General features: G+C 36.5%; 1 protein-coding gene across 1 annotated transcript; it reads right to left on the bottom strand.

The window, feature by feature from the left end:
• Window positions 1-505: 505 nt before the first annotated feature.
• Window positions 506-17,621, bottom strand: LOC135481985 (lysosomal alpha-mannosidase-like). The gene is given in 27 exon segments (XM_064761790.1): window positions 506-642; window positions 907-1,015; window positions 1,885-2,034; window positions 2,809-2,849; window positions 2,852-2,953; window positions 3,663-3,753; window positions 4,029-4,115; window positions 4,488-4,575; window positions 4,876-4,977; window positions 5,381-5,499; window positions 6,988-7,212; window positions 7,534-7,598; window positions 8,094-8,223; window positions 8,746-8,862; window positions 9,013-9,132; window positions 9,345-9,414; window positions 9,759-9,798; window positions 10,093-10,165; window positions 11,113-11,319; window positions 12,572-12,688; window positions 13,006-13,077; window positions 13,257-13,354; window positions 14,070-14,175; window positions 14,511-14,704; window positions 14,977-15,150; window positions 16,895-16,997; window positions 17,437-17,621. Coding segments are annotated over 27 exon segments (3,054 nt in total). The 5' UTR covers window positions 17,587-17,621; the 3' UTR covers window positions 506-538.
• Window positions 17,622-18,412: the final 791 nt, after the last annotated feature.

An 18,412-nucleotide genomic window follows, 5' to 3' on the forward strand; every position in this document is an offset into this window, starting at 1 on the left:
GTTGCAAATTTAATCTTTACATTTTTTAAAAATTATATCACATATAACACTGAACATAATGCCACTAGATCATTCATTAAATGTACACCCCAATGATGGTAGATACCCTAAAGATTACCTGAAATACAGTACATAAAGCAAGACAAATACATGTACATGTACTTAAAACGCATTAATAGCCTCGAATTTGAAAGAAATGTTAAATTCTAAAACACATTTTAGCACTTCAAATATAAGTAAACTAATTCATATTATAACTTCCTCACCTTCGTGAAACAGCATTTAACAGTCTGTTTAACAAGAAAGCCTTTAACCAGAAAACAGCAACTCAAGAATAGCATCACTAATACAAGTAACAGCAACTTGCCAGATCTCTATTACAGTGAAAAAGAGTAAAGAAGTAAACTGCCTTCTGAGAGAGATTTGGGTTTTGAGATACATGGACGAGAAAATCACAGGGGCCACATGTGGAATATTTTACACACGGACAAGTAATATCATGAGTAGGGCATCCTCTAGGTATTATGTCAACCTAGGTTCATCTAGGCGTGAAGGCCACTTGATAGGTTCTGATCTGCATAGGTGTAAGAGTTACATCCCTTGTATCACGGTAACTCTCCTGTTTCTTGATCTCCTCAGTTCCTGAAATATATTCACACAGTTGTTATGAAGTTATGAAAGCTTGCTTACCCATTCTGTGTAATTTTATCTCCATATAAAGACTTAAAACACTTGCACAGCATTCAAAGTTGTATTTTATTCATAGAAAACAGCTGAAGATTTACAATGATGAGAACAGAACAATAGTGAGCTTGACATATATCAGTGTAGTTTAGTTTTTTTCACACTGGCAAATTACAAAGGAAGACACAGGTAAGTAGACAAATAGATGAATAAACTACTGACCTGTTTCTCCTGCTATTTTCCATTTCAGTCTGCTGACATCAGCAGTTTTCTGGTTAGCACCTAATGTCAATTCTTCTGCACTTTCAACATTGAATGATGAAAACAAATCCTGAAAGACAATAGTCAAATTACAGTTTGTAAACACACAAATCAATTCATAACAAAATTTATATAACACTGCACATTTGCTAATAAATTACCTTACATATCTACGCACACAAATGTGACTGGTAAAGTATAACAGTCTTGTTCAGGTATTGGCACATATGTACTTCATAGAAATAATACAATAACCTGTGTTAAGAATAACTAACATTCCCATAATATGCCAAAACCTGGACATGTATCTGTGGTCAAACTTGTTGAGTATTTAGGGTAGGCTGTTAAAATAATTGGTCTATATCACTCAAGTATGTACATGTAGCCAAACTGCCTTCAAACACTGTCTGCACCAGAGGTTCTCCTATGCAAACAAATTTCTGACAGATTTCAAAAGTCCAAATTTATCTCCTTTCTTCTTTAAATATTATATTTTATTTAATTTAATTTAATAAAATTTAAAACAATAAGTATTATGCAAAGAGTAAATGATTACAAACTTTACAAACTAATACCGCTACATTTTGTTGGATTCTCAGGGTTTCTTGGCCAATTCAATGGTATTTGTTACCCCCACCCTAAATACGATAATGAAATGCATTTGATGTGAGATAGCCATAGCACTCTGGCACACTCTTCCCCATCAAACGCAAACAAACACACAGATAAAGTGTAGAAAAGTATAGACTTACTCATCTATTCACACAAAGTTATCTGTAAGCCTTAGTCTACAGGCCAAACATGACTGACAGGGTAATCCCCACTGACGTGACCTACTTGTGACCACAGTGGCCTCCCCTGAATATTTATGTGATTGAGGGTATAAGTTTCTGTAACAATTATACTATGATGGCAGTGTTCTTAGTGCCCACACCTCACCTTCATGGTCATGTTAACAGGCTTGGAGAGGGCCGAGTCCTCATTCTTTTCATAGATGTGCTCCAGTCTGACCAGGTAGGTGTTACCCTGCCATTGCTCCAGGGACAGCATGTGAACATTGGGGGGTAGGGGATGCTGTAACCCACTCCACTGAAAATACACCAGACAGAAATGTATCTCAGCTATCAGACTCAGGTGATCAGGCTCAAGATTAGGTCAATCTTTCGTGAATAACTAAATGCAAAAGTCAGGTCATTTTCACCATGAATATTTTTTACTTTTAACTGGCAGAAGTATTCTTGCAATTTCCAGAAATTTCATCAACTGAACCAATTTCGATTTCTTTGCCAATACACTGGCTGGTATGGAAATTGCTTCTCTTAAAAGCAAAGGATAATAACTGCATTGAAATGACATAATATGGCCAGTTCCTCATATGGCCTTATATAATTATTTCCCATTTTTAACACTGATGGTAATTCTTGTGATTGGCCACTGCACGTGTATAATCAGACCATGGTTTGAATAACTTTATCTACTCAATGACCATACATACCAAGCCATAAATACTTACTGTAAATGACCTAAAACTTCACCAAACAGTGCATTTTTAGATGTGAATAAATGTCATAAAATATTCCTTTCAGGCTTGACCCATTTTTCCACAAGGATATCACCCTACCTACCAAACACCTTTCTGTGATCAATAGACAACTCAGAATCAGGCAAAATTTGCAACTCAATCAGGGCAAAAGTTTGGGTCATTTTACCTTACGTAAAATATGCACCTTGTTTATTCACACAACACTCATTCCTGTAGTTCACATGATAAAAACTCATTGCAAGTTCAAAGCCAAATTCCAGAGAAAAGGGCAGAGGCATGAAAGGAACAAAATAGCTTGCAGGAAAACTGTTCTGACTTACCAATGTTCTGAACTTCTTGCTCCAGTCTGTCTGCTTCATGGGGAAGCCACAAAGGAGAGGGAGGGTGCCATGTAGAGCTGGAGAGCCATGTCTCTATGTAAGGATGGGGACTTCTCCATTGTCTCCAGCAGCAGGTAATGTTTACCTGACACAAAACAAGACACAATGATAAACTGTACAAACACATGCCATGTCCCTGTGTAAGGACTTCTCTACTGTCTCCAGCAACAGGTAATGTTTACCTGACACAAAACAAGACACAATGATAAACTGTACAAACACACACTATGTCCCTGTGTAAGGACTTCTCTACTGTCTCCAGCAGCAGGTAATGTTTACCTGACACAAAACAAGACACAATGATAAACTGTACAAACACACGCCATGTCCCTGTGTAAGGAGGACTTCTTTATCATCTCGAGGAACAGGTAATGTTACCTGACACCAAACAAGACGCAATGATAAACTGTACAAACACACACTATGCCCCTGTGTAAGGAGGACTTCTTTATCATCTCGAGAAACAGGTAACGTTTACTTGACACAAAACAAGACCAAACTGTAACCTGTACCAACTCATGCTGATAAAACAACATAAAAATTCCACAGTCTGTCTTCACTCTAAAGTCTGAACTATAATACACCATACATAACAGCTTCATAAGACGTGAATAAAACTGACTATTTGAGATTAAATCTGACCAGTGTCGCACAAGTGAAAATGTACAGCATTAAATACCAGCTACATAAACTTCCTGCTTGAAAAGATTAATTCATAACACATAACCATGCACAGTTTTAACAAGTTCATGCAATATTTTTCTTAAACAAATTTCAAACAGCGTAAATTTTACCTCTAACAATCAGTCCTTTGCCATTAGACCCTGTCTCATTCAGGGGTTCCCCCACCCCAAGGGAATCATCATACAACACTCGTCTGTGAACCTAAAACCAGAAATACAAGTAATGATTAATTTTTCATGTCAGGTATTCACCTCTAACAATAATAGCTGTATACTGATACAATATTTTCTGACTTATTATATTCTGATCTTTCAAATAAAAGTATTAAATGTACCACAAAATCATAATTATAATATGCTTTAAATGTATGCCTAATCCTCACAAATCAAAAGTTACAAAACATGAACAAATTATATTTTAAGATCAACAAAACTTTTTTAAAGGCTGTCTGGTAAAATGTCCACAAATTGGTATACCATGATCTCAATCTGTCCATCCTTCAGGCTGGTGCCCCCCTGGGAACGATCTGTCAGTACTGTCAGTTGAACCTTACGATCTGTATCCTATTTAGTACAAAATTTTAAGAAAAACCTAGGGTATATTAGATTTCTATAATATGCATAAAAGCTGTACATGTATATGATATATGGCAATTTTACACCTTGCACCATATTTAGCCAACTATAGTAAAATGGTAGCACAACACATGTTACTTGTAGGTACACATTCTAAATTCTCTGAGTAACTTCAGCTTGGTGACAGAAAAAGCAAGTTGTTGTCAGTAATTGACAGTATGGAGAAGAAAATGATCCATTTGATCATCTGTCTCAAAGGAAAGCCGTACAAATTCTACATCATACATGCAAGTCATTTGATCATGTGAATGACGGATTATCTCAGTCAGACAAACAAACTGAAATCTCCATTCAACATACCTTAATATAGATTCTACTGTTGATAGGGTAATAGTTGCCAGCCACAGGTTCACTTTGGTTGAACTTCCAGGAGGGGCGATAATCAATTCTGAGTAGAAATAGAGAGAAGATGGTTGGTGTAATGCAATTATACATGTATGTACATGTAGTTGGATGTTCAACTTACAAGTACCAAAAGCATAACAACAAAGATATAAATAAAAATAATAAAAAAAAAATGTGATAAAATTATATACCCGAAACTAAAAAATAAAAAAAAATAAAAAAAGAACTAAAAAAAAAAAAATACTAAAAACTGTAAGAGGGGGTTTTCTAACAGATCCAACTTTTACATGTACATGTATGAAAGATGTTGCACTTTGAAGAAGTTACAAACTGCCTGACTCACTTCCTCTCTAGCATTTCCCTGCCATTAGCATCAGTGTAGAACACCTGGCCTGTGGCGAGGTCAGACTGGAAGCGACTGATCACTTCTTTACCTACTCCATCTCTGAAATGGATCAAAAACACTCATGAACATATCATGCACACCTGATTTAACTTACTTTACAGTAAGACCTAAATTAAATATACTGCCATCGGGCTTTTCTCGGTTTGCTCCCACCTCCCATAATGCTGGCTCCCATAATGGTTGTATAAGTGAAGCATTCTTGAGTATGGCATACACACCAATCAAACAAATAAATAAAATAAATTGATGCTGTACTCAATAATATTTCACATATACGATTGCAACTATCAGCAACAATTTGGGTTGCCTTGCAGTAATAAAATCAAGAACTCTCCACAAATAATGCTCAGTAAAACAGTGAAAAAGCCATAAACCTGATAATCTTTTCACCTACATTTTAGCATTTAAGAAACAACACTGACAATCATATATTAAGACTCACTGCACAGGTATAGGTCCCACAGTCCATTCCAGCTCAGCGTAACGAGCCCCCTGATAAAGACGAATCACTTGACTGACCCAGGGGCTGAAGATCTGCTCCACCTCCTGTACCAGCTGACCCTATCACAACAGCACAGGAGAGAAGTAACAAACTCTAACTATATTTGAATGTGAATGGGATTCAAATAAATGTTTTTTGTTTTTTTGCTTGACTTAGGTGACACCTAAATTGATGTTTTACAGGCAGGACTTTTTTTTCAATGTCATCGGAAGGTACAAATATAAACTTGAAATCAACTCCTTTGTGGAAAATGTCGATTCTACAAGCCCTTTTTTTCTGTTGAAGACATATTCACATTATTGGAAAGCCTTAAAAGACAGAGAAATCACACAAAAAACAATCAAGATTGCACAAAAGAAAATGCTAAATATTCAGTTTTATTTTTACTCTATTTTGGGATTTTTAGTGTCAGCTCCACCATAAAACACAAAATAAAATTGCTGTCACTCTATACGATATAACGATATACTATATACTGCTACCTATAGTTGGGTTATTGTATAAACCTCAGGCGACACTGAGTTGCCTAATTTGACTGAATTACTTTCATAAATGGTTTAAATTCAACTCATTAAAAATGCTATTACATCCTCTGCATTGTCTGATTGTCATTCAAAATATTAACATACAAATAGCATAAATTTGTAATCAAATACACCCCTGTCTACCCTAGTATTAAAGGAGAAGAAAACTTAAAAACATGACACTATAGGATGAAAAGAGTACATTTTTTTCTATCTGGTGGTGTCTGCTGCATAATTTTGCGATTTTTCCTTGCCATACACGTAAAGCCTGAAAACGGCAAAGCTGGCATAAATCGCTGAGTCCATCTTTAACACCCTGTAATTTATGCTGGGGGTGTGTTGCTTCTCAGTCAATGAGAGTCCTTAAAAATGCCAGCTTGTGCGTGTAAACTCGGAACCTACAGGTACAGCCAACATTCCGGTTTCCGGAAGCAGAAAACAACTGAAAAACAAACTGTACTCTTCGCTACCTTCTGGGAAGAAGAGTTCTACTCTTTTCAATGATATTTGATTGATATTTAAATTTTCTTCTCCTTTAAGGCTTTATGGAAATAGCATATATACTGATTGCATTCTGTGTAACATACATGTACATGTACACAAATATACATGTAAGGAGAGCCTCTCATGAGTTTGAAAAAGTATACAGCACATCTTAAAGGAGTGTTTCACTCTAGGTGTATTATATTTATTTATTTGATTGGTGATTTACGCCGTACTCAAGAATATTTCACTTATACGACGGCAGCCAGCATTATGGTGGGAGGAAACCGGACACAGCCCGGCGGAAACCCACGACCATCTGCAGTTTGCTGACAAACCTTCCCACGTACGCTCTAGATGTATTATAGAGGATTCTCAACTACCTAATAAAGATTTCATGCACATCTTTAGTTACTATTACATGAAGAACACCAATAACAACACCATACATGACTTAATCAGACAACTTTTTGTTTACTGAAACATAAAAAGTAATCTGAACTCGTCAATAAGGCCTTCAGGTGTTAGTGTAGAACTGACCTTCACAAACTTTGTTCGCTGCACTCTGGTTGGTTTGAGAAATGTTGGATCTGTCTCAGTGGGCCTGAAGACATAAGCTCCAGAGGCCTGGAACTCAGCGAACGTGTTGTTGCCAGGAAATGAGGAGTAGTATGCAAACTGCTGGGTCAAGGGGAGAGAAATCTTGCTGTCAAAGTTTGACATTTTCCTCAGGTTACCACTGGCATCAAATGTGAGAGCAATGTGCTGAAAGCAGAAAATAATAAGCAATTGCAAATTTTTGTATTTTTATATGCAAGGTCCATACATATTAAACCTGTAAACTTGTCAGCAATAAGAAAACAAAATATGAACAAAGAAACTAAGATTTAATTCTGAGTTAAGTTAGGTGTGTCAAAAGCCTAGGAGCAGAGTCTAAATAATATTAGGTTTCTATAAATACTCAACCAAAACATTGGCATGAGATGTGCATGTGTCTCTCATGTGCTTGGGTATTGCCGATTTTCTTACTAACAACCATTTAATATGACATGGTTTTCACTTTGTTCTGAAGAAGCTAAAACATACCTCATTCTTTATAGTCATGTTTCCAGCCAGCTCTGTTGGTTCAGATGGTTTCTCCTCAGGTTCACCTGAAAGTCATAGATTTTTAGGAATAACAGCCATACAAATTTTAAATTTTGCCTTACGAACACAATGAATCTTTTGTCAGTGTCGTCCGAGGGTGTGAAAACAAAAATCAAAAATCATCTAACTTGTGGAAAATGAGGTCTCTCCCAGTAATTGTTCCTGTCATGCCTGTTAAATGCTTTTTTGGATTTTTTACTGTCGGCTCTCTCATAAAGCACAAAATAAAATTGTTGTGGTATAAGCTTCAAAGACATGTAAAATGACAACTTATTGTACCTTATATCGTATTACTCTAAAACAACAGCTGTTTGAGAAAGCATCATTATCATCATCTTGACATGTGAGCAGTAACCTTCCCCTACACAACACCATCACTATTCCTGTTTTCAGTCCCAGCCACACATTGTGTTTTGTCTGTGATCTGGGTCAAAAACTTAAATAATACCAACAGCAATAAGTCAGTCATTACACGGTTGATAATACATCACTTCACTTACTTTTTGTAATTTGCACAAAGAAAGTAGCAAATCCAAGGGAAGGCAATCCAGCAGCTTTGAAAACTAGCTCATTTGTGGCATGACTATGTCTTTCTGGGATCTGTTTGGTTCTTTTACTGACTGGAACAAGCTACAACAAAACAAGCACGAAAATTAACATAAAAAGACTTTAAGTCAGAAGTTAATCTTAATACTAGTCTTACCATGATACAAAACAAATTGGATGTTAGTCAAGATTAAAGTTAATACCCTAATTCTTCTCAAATTTGGGACAAATAATAGTGGTGTTGAAAGTACAATCATACATTTCTTTACCAGCCTTTTGCAAAAGTAAAGATATGAGTATGTTGTTCATTAGATGGTCTAACCATGTGAGAAAAACAGAAAGTCAATATTCCTGTTAGAATTATATATATATATATATATATATATATATATATATATATATATATATATTCTGGCTAAAATGAGCAGACCAGGTGTCCAAGATTTTAGAAGAAATAGGGTACTCAGCTTTAACACACTTTTGAACAAAAGGGATAAGTTAATCAATTTAGATTTAATAAACAAAGTCACTTGCCATTCAAAACGGATATGAAATTTATAGCCCTATTTAAATATTTAGCGAATACTGAATTTGAATATTCGTTACCTGAGTCTGAACAGCCTTGCCATCTGGACCAGTTACTTGATAAGAACCGCCCATGACAGGTAACCGCACCCAATGATCCACAGGGTGCCCAATGGGATTGTAGATCACAACCACAAACTGAAACACAAGGTAATCACATGACAAGAAGTTGTATTTTCCAAAATTACCATTCCTTCATAACATTTAAAATTACTTTTCTGCACATGCAAGTAAACACAAACAATTGGAGGCCACTTAATTGATGCGTGTTAAAAATAATATTCCTACCATTTTGTTATCTTCAGTAACATTACAACTACTGATGTTCATCAAACCACAGAAGAGCTGGTCAGGGGGGACAACTGCTGATGTGTTCAGCAACTTCTTGTATGCATCATTTACAGTTTTCTGAAAAGTGTAAAAAACACGGCATATACAATGTAGTGAATAATAATTACAAAATGTTTAGCAATCTTAATAAAATATATTACCAGTCTGGAAATCATAAATTTTTACGGTTTTGGATATTCTCGTAGAGCATATTCGCTGACACCATTGCATGACAATGTTACTGTACTCTATCACTTCAGAGCCCGTGAACGAAGATTACTGACACTTACCTGGCACTCCAGAATTCCATTCGCAAGGCGTTCAGCATAGTCATAAGCCACTGCTTGCTTCTCGGTACCCCTGGTAAAGAATACCAATCAGTTTATTTGTAACATAGATGTGTGTAACAGAATAACAACTGTTTTCTTTCAATAATATTCTTAAAAATACTTGAATGACATGGTAAACTTCAGCTTTGAGGGGTATTACAAGGGTGCCCTTACATTTCATGCCCAGAAACTTTTCAAACTATAAGCAAGTTCATATGCATATTATACTTATAGGTGTTTATGAGTATATATTGAGGGCATACACATGTAAATACATGTTGTTGTCTATTCTGACACTATTAGACTTTTACTTTATATGAAGTTGGTCAACCCAGACAATTGTTTCCAATTTCAATCTTTACCAAGGTTACTTACGACACAGCATCATGATGTTGAGCAACGGCAAGAACTTCCTCTGTTGGACAAGAAAGAAAGACAAGAGAAGGTAAGGTTGAATGATGTGGTGTTTAAAAGTATGAAAAAAACAGCATGTTTGACAAGCTTACAAAATGCAGAACATTAACATGCGTACATTAACACATAACAATTCCTCAATATCCATTTCATCAACACTTCAGCACGCAAATTGGAAAAACAGCAACATAAATCATAACTTCTCCCATAATTACAACATAATTTTAGTTTTATTAAGGGAAGTACTGAAGAGATTTTTTAAGCATGCCACTAGTGACGTCAAACCATTACTCACTGAGAACTTGGATGCTGACAGAGCTGTGTTCAGTGTCCTCCAGAAGTGCCAATGCATCTAACTGTTTACAAACCTACAACAGAGGACAAACACAAGGTCAGCTGAGGGTAAATCTTACCAAGATAAAACATATGTAAGTTTAGTCTCTCAGAACCCCAGATGCCTTGTGTTACAGTGTGACACTCAGCAGTCTGGTAGCACAACCATTAAATATAATACAATACATGATTAACAAGATGGCAGCTCAAAACAATACCCTAACTGAATTCTGAATGGCTTCCTGAAAGCGAGCCTGTTTTAACTATACAGAAGGAAAACTTCAAAGCGCATGTAACTATCTTGCCACAGACAGACAGTCATAGTGAGGTTGTGCAGTATTAATGAAAGCTTCACATGCCAAATTCAGAAAGTGACACTGAATATGTGAAATCCAGCCGGAATTTTGGCTGCAAACATAATAAATAATTGACCCAATATGTCAATTCCTTATAAAAGAATACAGCCTTGTTTAATTTTTTTCATAACAATAAAACCATGAATCATGAATGAGATCAAAGCACTTTTTTTCCAGCAATTCAGACTGATTTCCTAGAAAGCACTACGCTGGATTTAAGATTTTACCATTCTTGGTCTGTTTCTCTTCATCTACACAACATAGGTCGCTATGACAAAGTTTTATATAATAGTTTTATGTAATTCTTGCAGATGACAGTATGTGTGACACAACAGTAATAAATCTGTATCTTCATTACAAATCTGATCAATGGGTTTAACATGATCGATATTTCAAAAATGGGCACTAATCTAGTTTATATTGGGACTTTGATCATTTTTGTTTATAATTTTCTTTAAATGTAAATTTCTTGTAAAATCACTATCTTATTCATTAGCCAAATTGAGCTAAAAAATAAAAAAAATTTTAAAAAATGCCCTGCCAACTAAGCCAATTTTTTTATAATAGGGTCAGGTTAAACCCATCAAAGGACATTTTGAGGACGGCCTGAAGATCTGATGACATACCTGTAAGAAGTTGTTAGTCTGCCTGACATATCCCTTGAGAGCAGCTCTGCTAGTAAAGTAGCCTGTCCAGAAAGTATGAGCTCGGTGAGCGTAAGGGAAGAAGTCATCACTTTTGGTAGTCCATGTTTTGTTTGCCAGGTTTAGTTGTTTCAGATAACAGGATGGAGTGGAGTAAAGTAGGTTCACTTTGGTATTGTTCACTGTTTGCTGAATCATAAAATCAAATTATGCTGAGTGTGCATGGACATAAAATATGTACATATATAGACATTAAAATAACTGTAACAAGCACATCTTATCAGTTATCCACCTCACTCTGCCCAAATACTGTAAATGACCTAAAGTTTCGCCCTGGGACTCGGAAAGTGTATCCTAGGATTCATTGTGTTGATTGTGGTTGTAGCTGACTGCGCGCCACGGGAGAGCACCAGGGATGGTCAGGGGGTTTTACTGACAGTTCCAGAATGTAATAAAGTTATGAGCAGTTAGTCTATGCGCCTACCACCAACAATTCATGTTTTCCTCAGTATTAACCATAATGATTTTAGTACATGCACTTCACCACAGGTTGATTGTTTTATTATCGTTATTTTGTGATCAATGGGAATTTGGGAGAAAACTGTGTGGAGATTAGGCGCGACTACCCAGTACCTTTGAGCATGTGAAGGCTCATGTCAAATGTTCATTTATAAACTGCAGGCCTCTCTGTATACAAAGCTATAGCAGAATTTAGCATACCGCGAATCAATACTTGCAAACAAGCAGAGGAGATGATGTCAAATTGCAATCAAAGCAACACCTACACATCGCTGCACAGGACTTACAATCACAGAACTTGAAATTTCGACATGTCTACCCATCGATCCTGTGATTTTTGCTGTCGAAAGGCAAAACAATAATCTTTATCTGTTTCTGGCGACAAGTAAATCCGGTCTGGGTAAAACTTATATACAGGAAATTATAAAACATTTTGTTTATAAAGCCAATGATGGTGTTGTGCAAACTCTTAATCTGATAACCGCTCAAACAAATCCTGTCTCCTGATATGCCGTGGTCATGCTTTCAGACAGTGTTTGGAATTTAAAGGTTTGTAATAAAGCATCATCTGTCTTAGTACTTTCTTCAATTTCACTAAGGGGTATACTTAGAGATGTACATGTAGGTCTACTAGTCGCGAGACCTGCACACCTCACTGTCATTGACTTGACCCCATGTGGGGAGGAATAGCATCGAGCTACTGTGCCATGCAGGGTAATGAAATCGGGGGGGAGTTGGTAATAGCTCTCTTCTGTCATCTTGGCGCCAACTCAGATCGTGCGGAAGTAATTGACAGTAACTCACGTGTTAAACTTTAGGTCATTTACCATACCTTTTTAAAAAACTGAAAAGGAGGAATAAAAAAATAAATAAAAAATTTCAAGAAACAGCTAAATATATGGATGCTAACAAAAGTTCTTACCTGCTCATTTACATATTTGATGAGTTTATCTAGATTCTTGTACCACATGTTGGCATTCCCATACTGGAAATCTGATCCCATGGTCATGATCAGGTGATCTGTAGCATAGCTTTTGGCCTGACAAGGAAAACATCCATGTCAAAATTACAACTGAATGGATGACAAAGACAAATCTGTTGTATCGGCCAAAATCAGTCAAATAACAGAAAAATATGTACAGTTCCATGTACACAGCAAAAGATCCTTTGTTTTGCTCTTTTGTTTAAAATCTGCGATGATTTTTCCATTTTATCATGAAATGATTGAAACAATGTGATTTATTGCATACTACAATTACATGATATAGCACATGGCCTACTTCTATTCGACTTGTCGAATTTGATGGGTGGACTAAACAATGCTGCCATGTAAACGAAGCTTAAGCTACACAATACCTGCTGGCGGACTTCAAACAGGAATGCCTTTACCACTTCAGGGACATTGTAATCATGAAGCCGCTTGTCATCCTGAAAAAGGGGCAAAATCAGTATAAAGAGGATGGAAGAATCTTATAAAGTATATAGCTTAAAAACTGCAGAAAATAATATAAACGAGACTCAAACATGCCTAACGGTTTAAAATCTAACCAGATCATGGTAAATGTCAGTAAAATACACCAAACAGATTATATTGTAGTTTAACTCACCATAATTGGTTCATCATTACAGATCTCATCAAAACAAAAGCCTGGTGGAGGATTGTAGACATTAGGTAGAGCTCCTGTGAAGAGGTTAGCAGCTGAACCTAGGGGTCAGAGAGGAGAGAATGATCAAAATTGTCTAACTGCAGAATTCACATATTTGATGTAGATTTGATATCTTATCAAATGGCATTCACAAAATAAGTGTTGCTAAGGATGGTTGTCTCCCTTTGGTGTCGTCCCGTCCCAGAGGGAATAGTCAGCCAATCCTAAGCCTGGAAATAAACAGCAGGGAAAGGACAATGTCCTGCACCAAATAGTATTTTGACAGAAGCCAACTGTTTGGTGCAGGACAAAACTGGCATGTAAACAACATTACAGCTTTTTCATAAAGTATGTGTCTGGAAAATCAAATATGCCAGTTATGTTCTGTACCAGTCTGAAAATTGTTAACAGACATGCAATCCATTATCTATTGTGCATTTTTAAGCCTAATCTGATGGGATCTGTACTTTTCCAGTGGCTTGGCACATGATCTCACCGCATTTTATAAACATTTTATGTCCAGATATACTTTCATGAATGAAGAATGCTATACACAAGAAGTAGGGGTCTGCCTAAAACACTGGAAAAGCACAGCACCCTGTAAATTGTGACTCAGACCCAGTACATAAGACAACTCTCACTCTTTAAGTCTTCATTAAACACATAGTATGGAATGTACAATGTTCTTTCCAAGGTTTACGTACCTTCAAACAAAGTATCACCAAAATGAAAACCTTCATGATGGAACTGGGCAAGAAGAAGTTTCTGAATTACCTAGATTAGCACTTCCCTTCCACACCATCTCCATGGTTTTAGAACTTTCCCTGGTAGCCTTATCCTGGTAGTCCAGCCTCCCAAAGAACAAACCATCAAATCCCATCTGTAAAATAACATAACAAAATAAAAAAAAATAAATAAATAAAAAAATTAGCAGCTATCAAACTGGTGTATTCCTACTGAAATCTAATGAAACTTACACAAGAATCAGTTACCATAAGACATCTTGCTGGAATTATTTATTTTACAATTGTTTTATTTTCCATTTAATTTTATTTTATCTACATGTACATGTATGTTACATGTAATATTTGCTGACTTTAGTAAACATTAATATTTATCTCTGATTATGTTTATAATAAATACGATGAGAAAGCTCTGAATATTACTTCCAAAGTTAGTCCCACAAAATATTTTCTTCTCTTTTAAGTTTTTCACCTGAGCAAAGAGAGAGGCTTGTTCCCTGGAGTGACCAAAAGGGTCAATCTGCCAGGCCACCCTGGGTCGGGCACACTCCCCAAACGTCTCCTGTAGGAAGCGGAAGCCCAGGGTGTGCTGGTCAATGATGGCGTTGTAATGAGTGGAGGCTTCATCATTCATGCACCAGCCCCCTAATATAAACTCCAGCTGACCTGCCAGGGGCAGAGAGAAAAGACAGTTAAAATTACAGTGCAACATAGACCCTGTTGCCTGGGCGGAGGAAACAAGTCAATGACTGATGGAAACCACCTCAATTCATCATGTACCTGACAAACTTCCTGGTGTAAACCTACAGTTTAATGAAACTAATTTTAGATCCTACATAAAACAACAGTTAACCAATAGTTAGAACGGCAGAAGTTCTGAATCAACTCCCTCCTCCCACTAATAACCCCCACCCAAACACCACCCACCTCCTTCTTACCTTTGTTGACTAGTCCTTTGATAAGATGTCTGCGGCTGTCATGCTGCTGATCCCACCAGCGTTTGAAGAAGGCAACTTCCACATAGATAAAGCGCTTGTTAGGATCGTCTTGTAACTGAGGGATGACAGAGTCCAGTATGTACTGTACACCGGCTCGTTGAATCTCATTATGATCTGTCAAACAAGAGAAAAAAAAACAATTCATAAGTGTTTTGTTATATCTCTACTTGCAGTAAAACTTTTATAACGCTATAAATAATATATAATAGATATAAAAGTATATCTAACCTTCATGTTCAATTTCAAACAAGCAGAGTCATCACAGGAATAAAGTCCAAAACCAAATATCTGTCTTAAACATATGATCTCAGGTTCAAATTTATTTTGACTTTGAGCATACTTGCATGTCACATGTCAAAATATTTACAAATGATCCTAGTTCTACATCTAGTTTTAATCTTTAATGAAGATGATGATACCGACAATAACTGTATTTTTGTATAAAAATATACTGAATTTAATCATATGTACTACTGAAAATGTTGAAGAGTTACACAATTAACTTAGCTCAACTGTGAATACTGAAATGTGCTACTAATATTGCTGATGTGTAGGGGTTTACAACATCACATCAGTGGTTAATTTGTCTATGAAAAATCATAATCTTATTTATGTGGGTTTCAAAAGAGTTGCCTTCTGATTCTTAACACCCCATACAATGAAAGGGCATGCAGGAAACACAAGTCTCAATGACTTGTGAACTAACCAGCTAATCCCAGCCCCCCACTACAGGGACAGTAATTGGAGAACATGTCACAGCTTATTTGTAACCTGTACATAAACCTGTACAATACTGATGTTCTGGCAAGGTCAAAGAGGTTATAAGCTATGTAAGCTTAGAGGAGACCCATGCTTATCAGTTTCCACTTCCACACACCTACATAGCTGACATGTACCCCATCCACAGTACTAGTACACTCTATACATATATGCAAACTGTTTTTACAGTATATATGACGATTTGATGTTCAGCACCCAATAGTGGGAATTTCAGACTAAATATCTCACTATGCTGTTTAATTAGGATCAGATCGAAAAATCCTGAGACTTTAGAAATCTATGCAAAATGTGGGTTGCAAAATTTTCTTACAATACAAATCCAGAGTTAACTGAGACTCAGCTTTATTTTTTATTCAACTGGATTAAAAATTTTACAGTTCTTTCTTTACAGTTCTTACAGTTGAAATTGAAAAAGAAATAAAACCCTCATCTTTCCTGCAGTCAACAGACACAATGTTTTTAGACGTCAATTTGGTGAATGACTTGCTTAAGAACACAGAAGGATGTACCCTGTTATTTCAGCCCTCTCAATTCAAAATTATGCCTCAGGCAAAATAATAATTCTTTGGCAAAAATAAACTTACCTTGGCAATAATATTTAAGATAAATACAAACACCTAAATTCACCGTTAACTGTCGGCTAGTACTGGTTTCCTTGGAGCTTTTGCTGTGTGTCGTCCATGACCCTTGGACGGCTTGGCGATGAATTGACGATTTGGACATATGGTCAATCACATTACATTTCTTGATAATGTGGGTACCTCGAACCAAATTGTCAGAAATTTGAGAAACAAAACCACTGTTTCCTGAATTCAGTGAAAAGTTCTTAGAGTAAAAGTCTCAGCAAATTTTGCACACTATTGAAAGGACAGAACCACCGTTGGCCAATTCACATTCAATACAATCAATCCCCCATCTATCCACAGTCTTTTTCTTCACCATTGCGTCCAAAACTACCAATACTGACAGCCAATTGTCGATTGCCGAGGTGAATTGACCTTAATTAAACTTAAAAGTGTAAAAGATGGGTTGTGAATGCACAGTAGATTAAACATTATTTTATGTTCATGATAAATACCTCCATAAAAATACTGATCCACCGTCTTTAGCCAGCCAACGTCATCGTGGGTGTGAGAAACCAGATGTACATTGATCATCCCATCCTTCACTGGATTGCAGCTCTGAATCAAGAGGAGACAACAATGTATGTCATCATGTCCTACACTGTTAAGTATCTACTGACAGTTAAGATACTTATTAGGACAAAACAAGTAGGCCTTATCATCTTGGCTGTATATGAAGTTGATACACTGAGAATGTTAGCAGCAAACTATGAAGAGGGTTCACATCAAAATTCACTTAAAATTGATAAAAGAGACAGAGCTCTTGCTTTTTAAACAAAGTATTAAACTTTAATTACTGGTATTTCAATTTTAAGTAAATTGTCTAAGCTAACATATTTACAACAATTAACCAACAGATTAATTCAGCTTAACGTCGGTAGCTTAGCACAAACAACAGCTGCTAAAACAGAGCGACCTGCTCTCAGATAACCTGTTTAGGAGTAACACCCCTTACATTATTATGTTTTCATTTAACGTGTATATTCTTGATACTTACTTCGTAGCCACATTTAGAAGCGATTTCTTCCTGTTTTTGTTCCAGTCTGTAAGAGAGACCCTGCTCAAATTCAAACACTAATGATTTTGAACATACTTCAGCGATTAAGACCAATAGTAAATACCCCGATGTCTTAATCCTCCCCATCATAATCTTCAGATATATGCTCTGCTCTCCATTCCCTGTTAAAACGCAACAACACAACTCGCCACAACACGCAAGTCACATGAGGGGACTAACCAGTGTTTCAAATATTTTAGGCGCAGAAAAGGGACAAGCAAAACAAGAAAAGAAAATGAATATCTTCCCAACGGCGTTTTATATCTGATATATTTTGATAAGAAGTGGTCTAGTTGTGCGTCTCTTAACTTTAATGTGATACATTGTGTACGGGTCAAAAATAATGCCTTCTCCCTACTAGTCGTTGTACGGTCACGCGCTCGATTACGTAATATGTTTACTTCCGTGTAAATGGAAACTCTATTAAGCCAGCTACGGTACAAGCTGTTACGACGGGCTGACGTTGACTGAACACAGAAACATTTGACTGTCACAAACGCACATTACTTTCCCCAAAAAAAACGTACAATGACAAAGTCACTTAATTTGGATATCGACATAGGGGCTTAAGTCCTCTGCCTACAACCGTAACAGAACTAGGGGCCTACCGTAGTCAGTTTCGTTTTATGGAAATTTACAGTTTCTTTTATTTATGTACTTGTTTATTTGATAAATGTTTTGCCTGGTCCTCAAACAAAGCCGTCTGAACCAAGAGGAAACAACCATCCAGCACCCGTTTGTAACATTGTTACCGCTCGGCAAGCCGTCCGATCAGCGGCCCTGAGGAGCTTCATTTGAACACATTGGCTTTTGATCAAGTGAATTTCCTAAAGCTTGTCGAATTTGGTCCATACTGTAAATAAATAAACTGAATAAATAAACAAGAGTCCAAGAGATTTTTCGACTGTGCATGTAG

This window comes from Liolophura sinensis, chromosome 1 (genome assembly GCF_032854445.1).
Source record: "Liolophura sinensis isolate JHLJ2023 chromosome 1, CUHK_Ljap_v2, whole genome shotgun sequence".
NCBI classification, from domain to species: domain Eukaryota; kingdom Metazoa; phylum Mollusca; class Polyplacophora; order Chitonida; family Chitonidae; genus Liolophura; species Liolophura sinensis.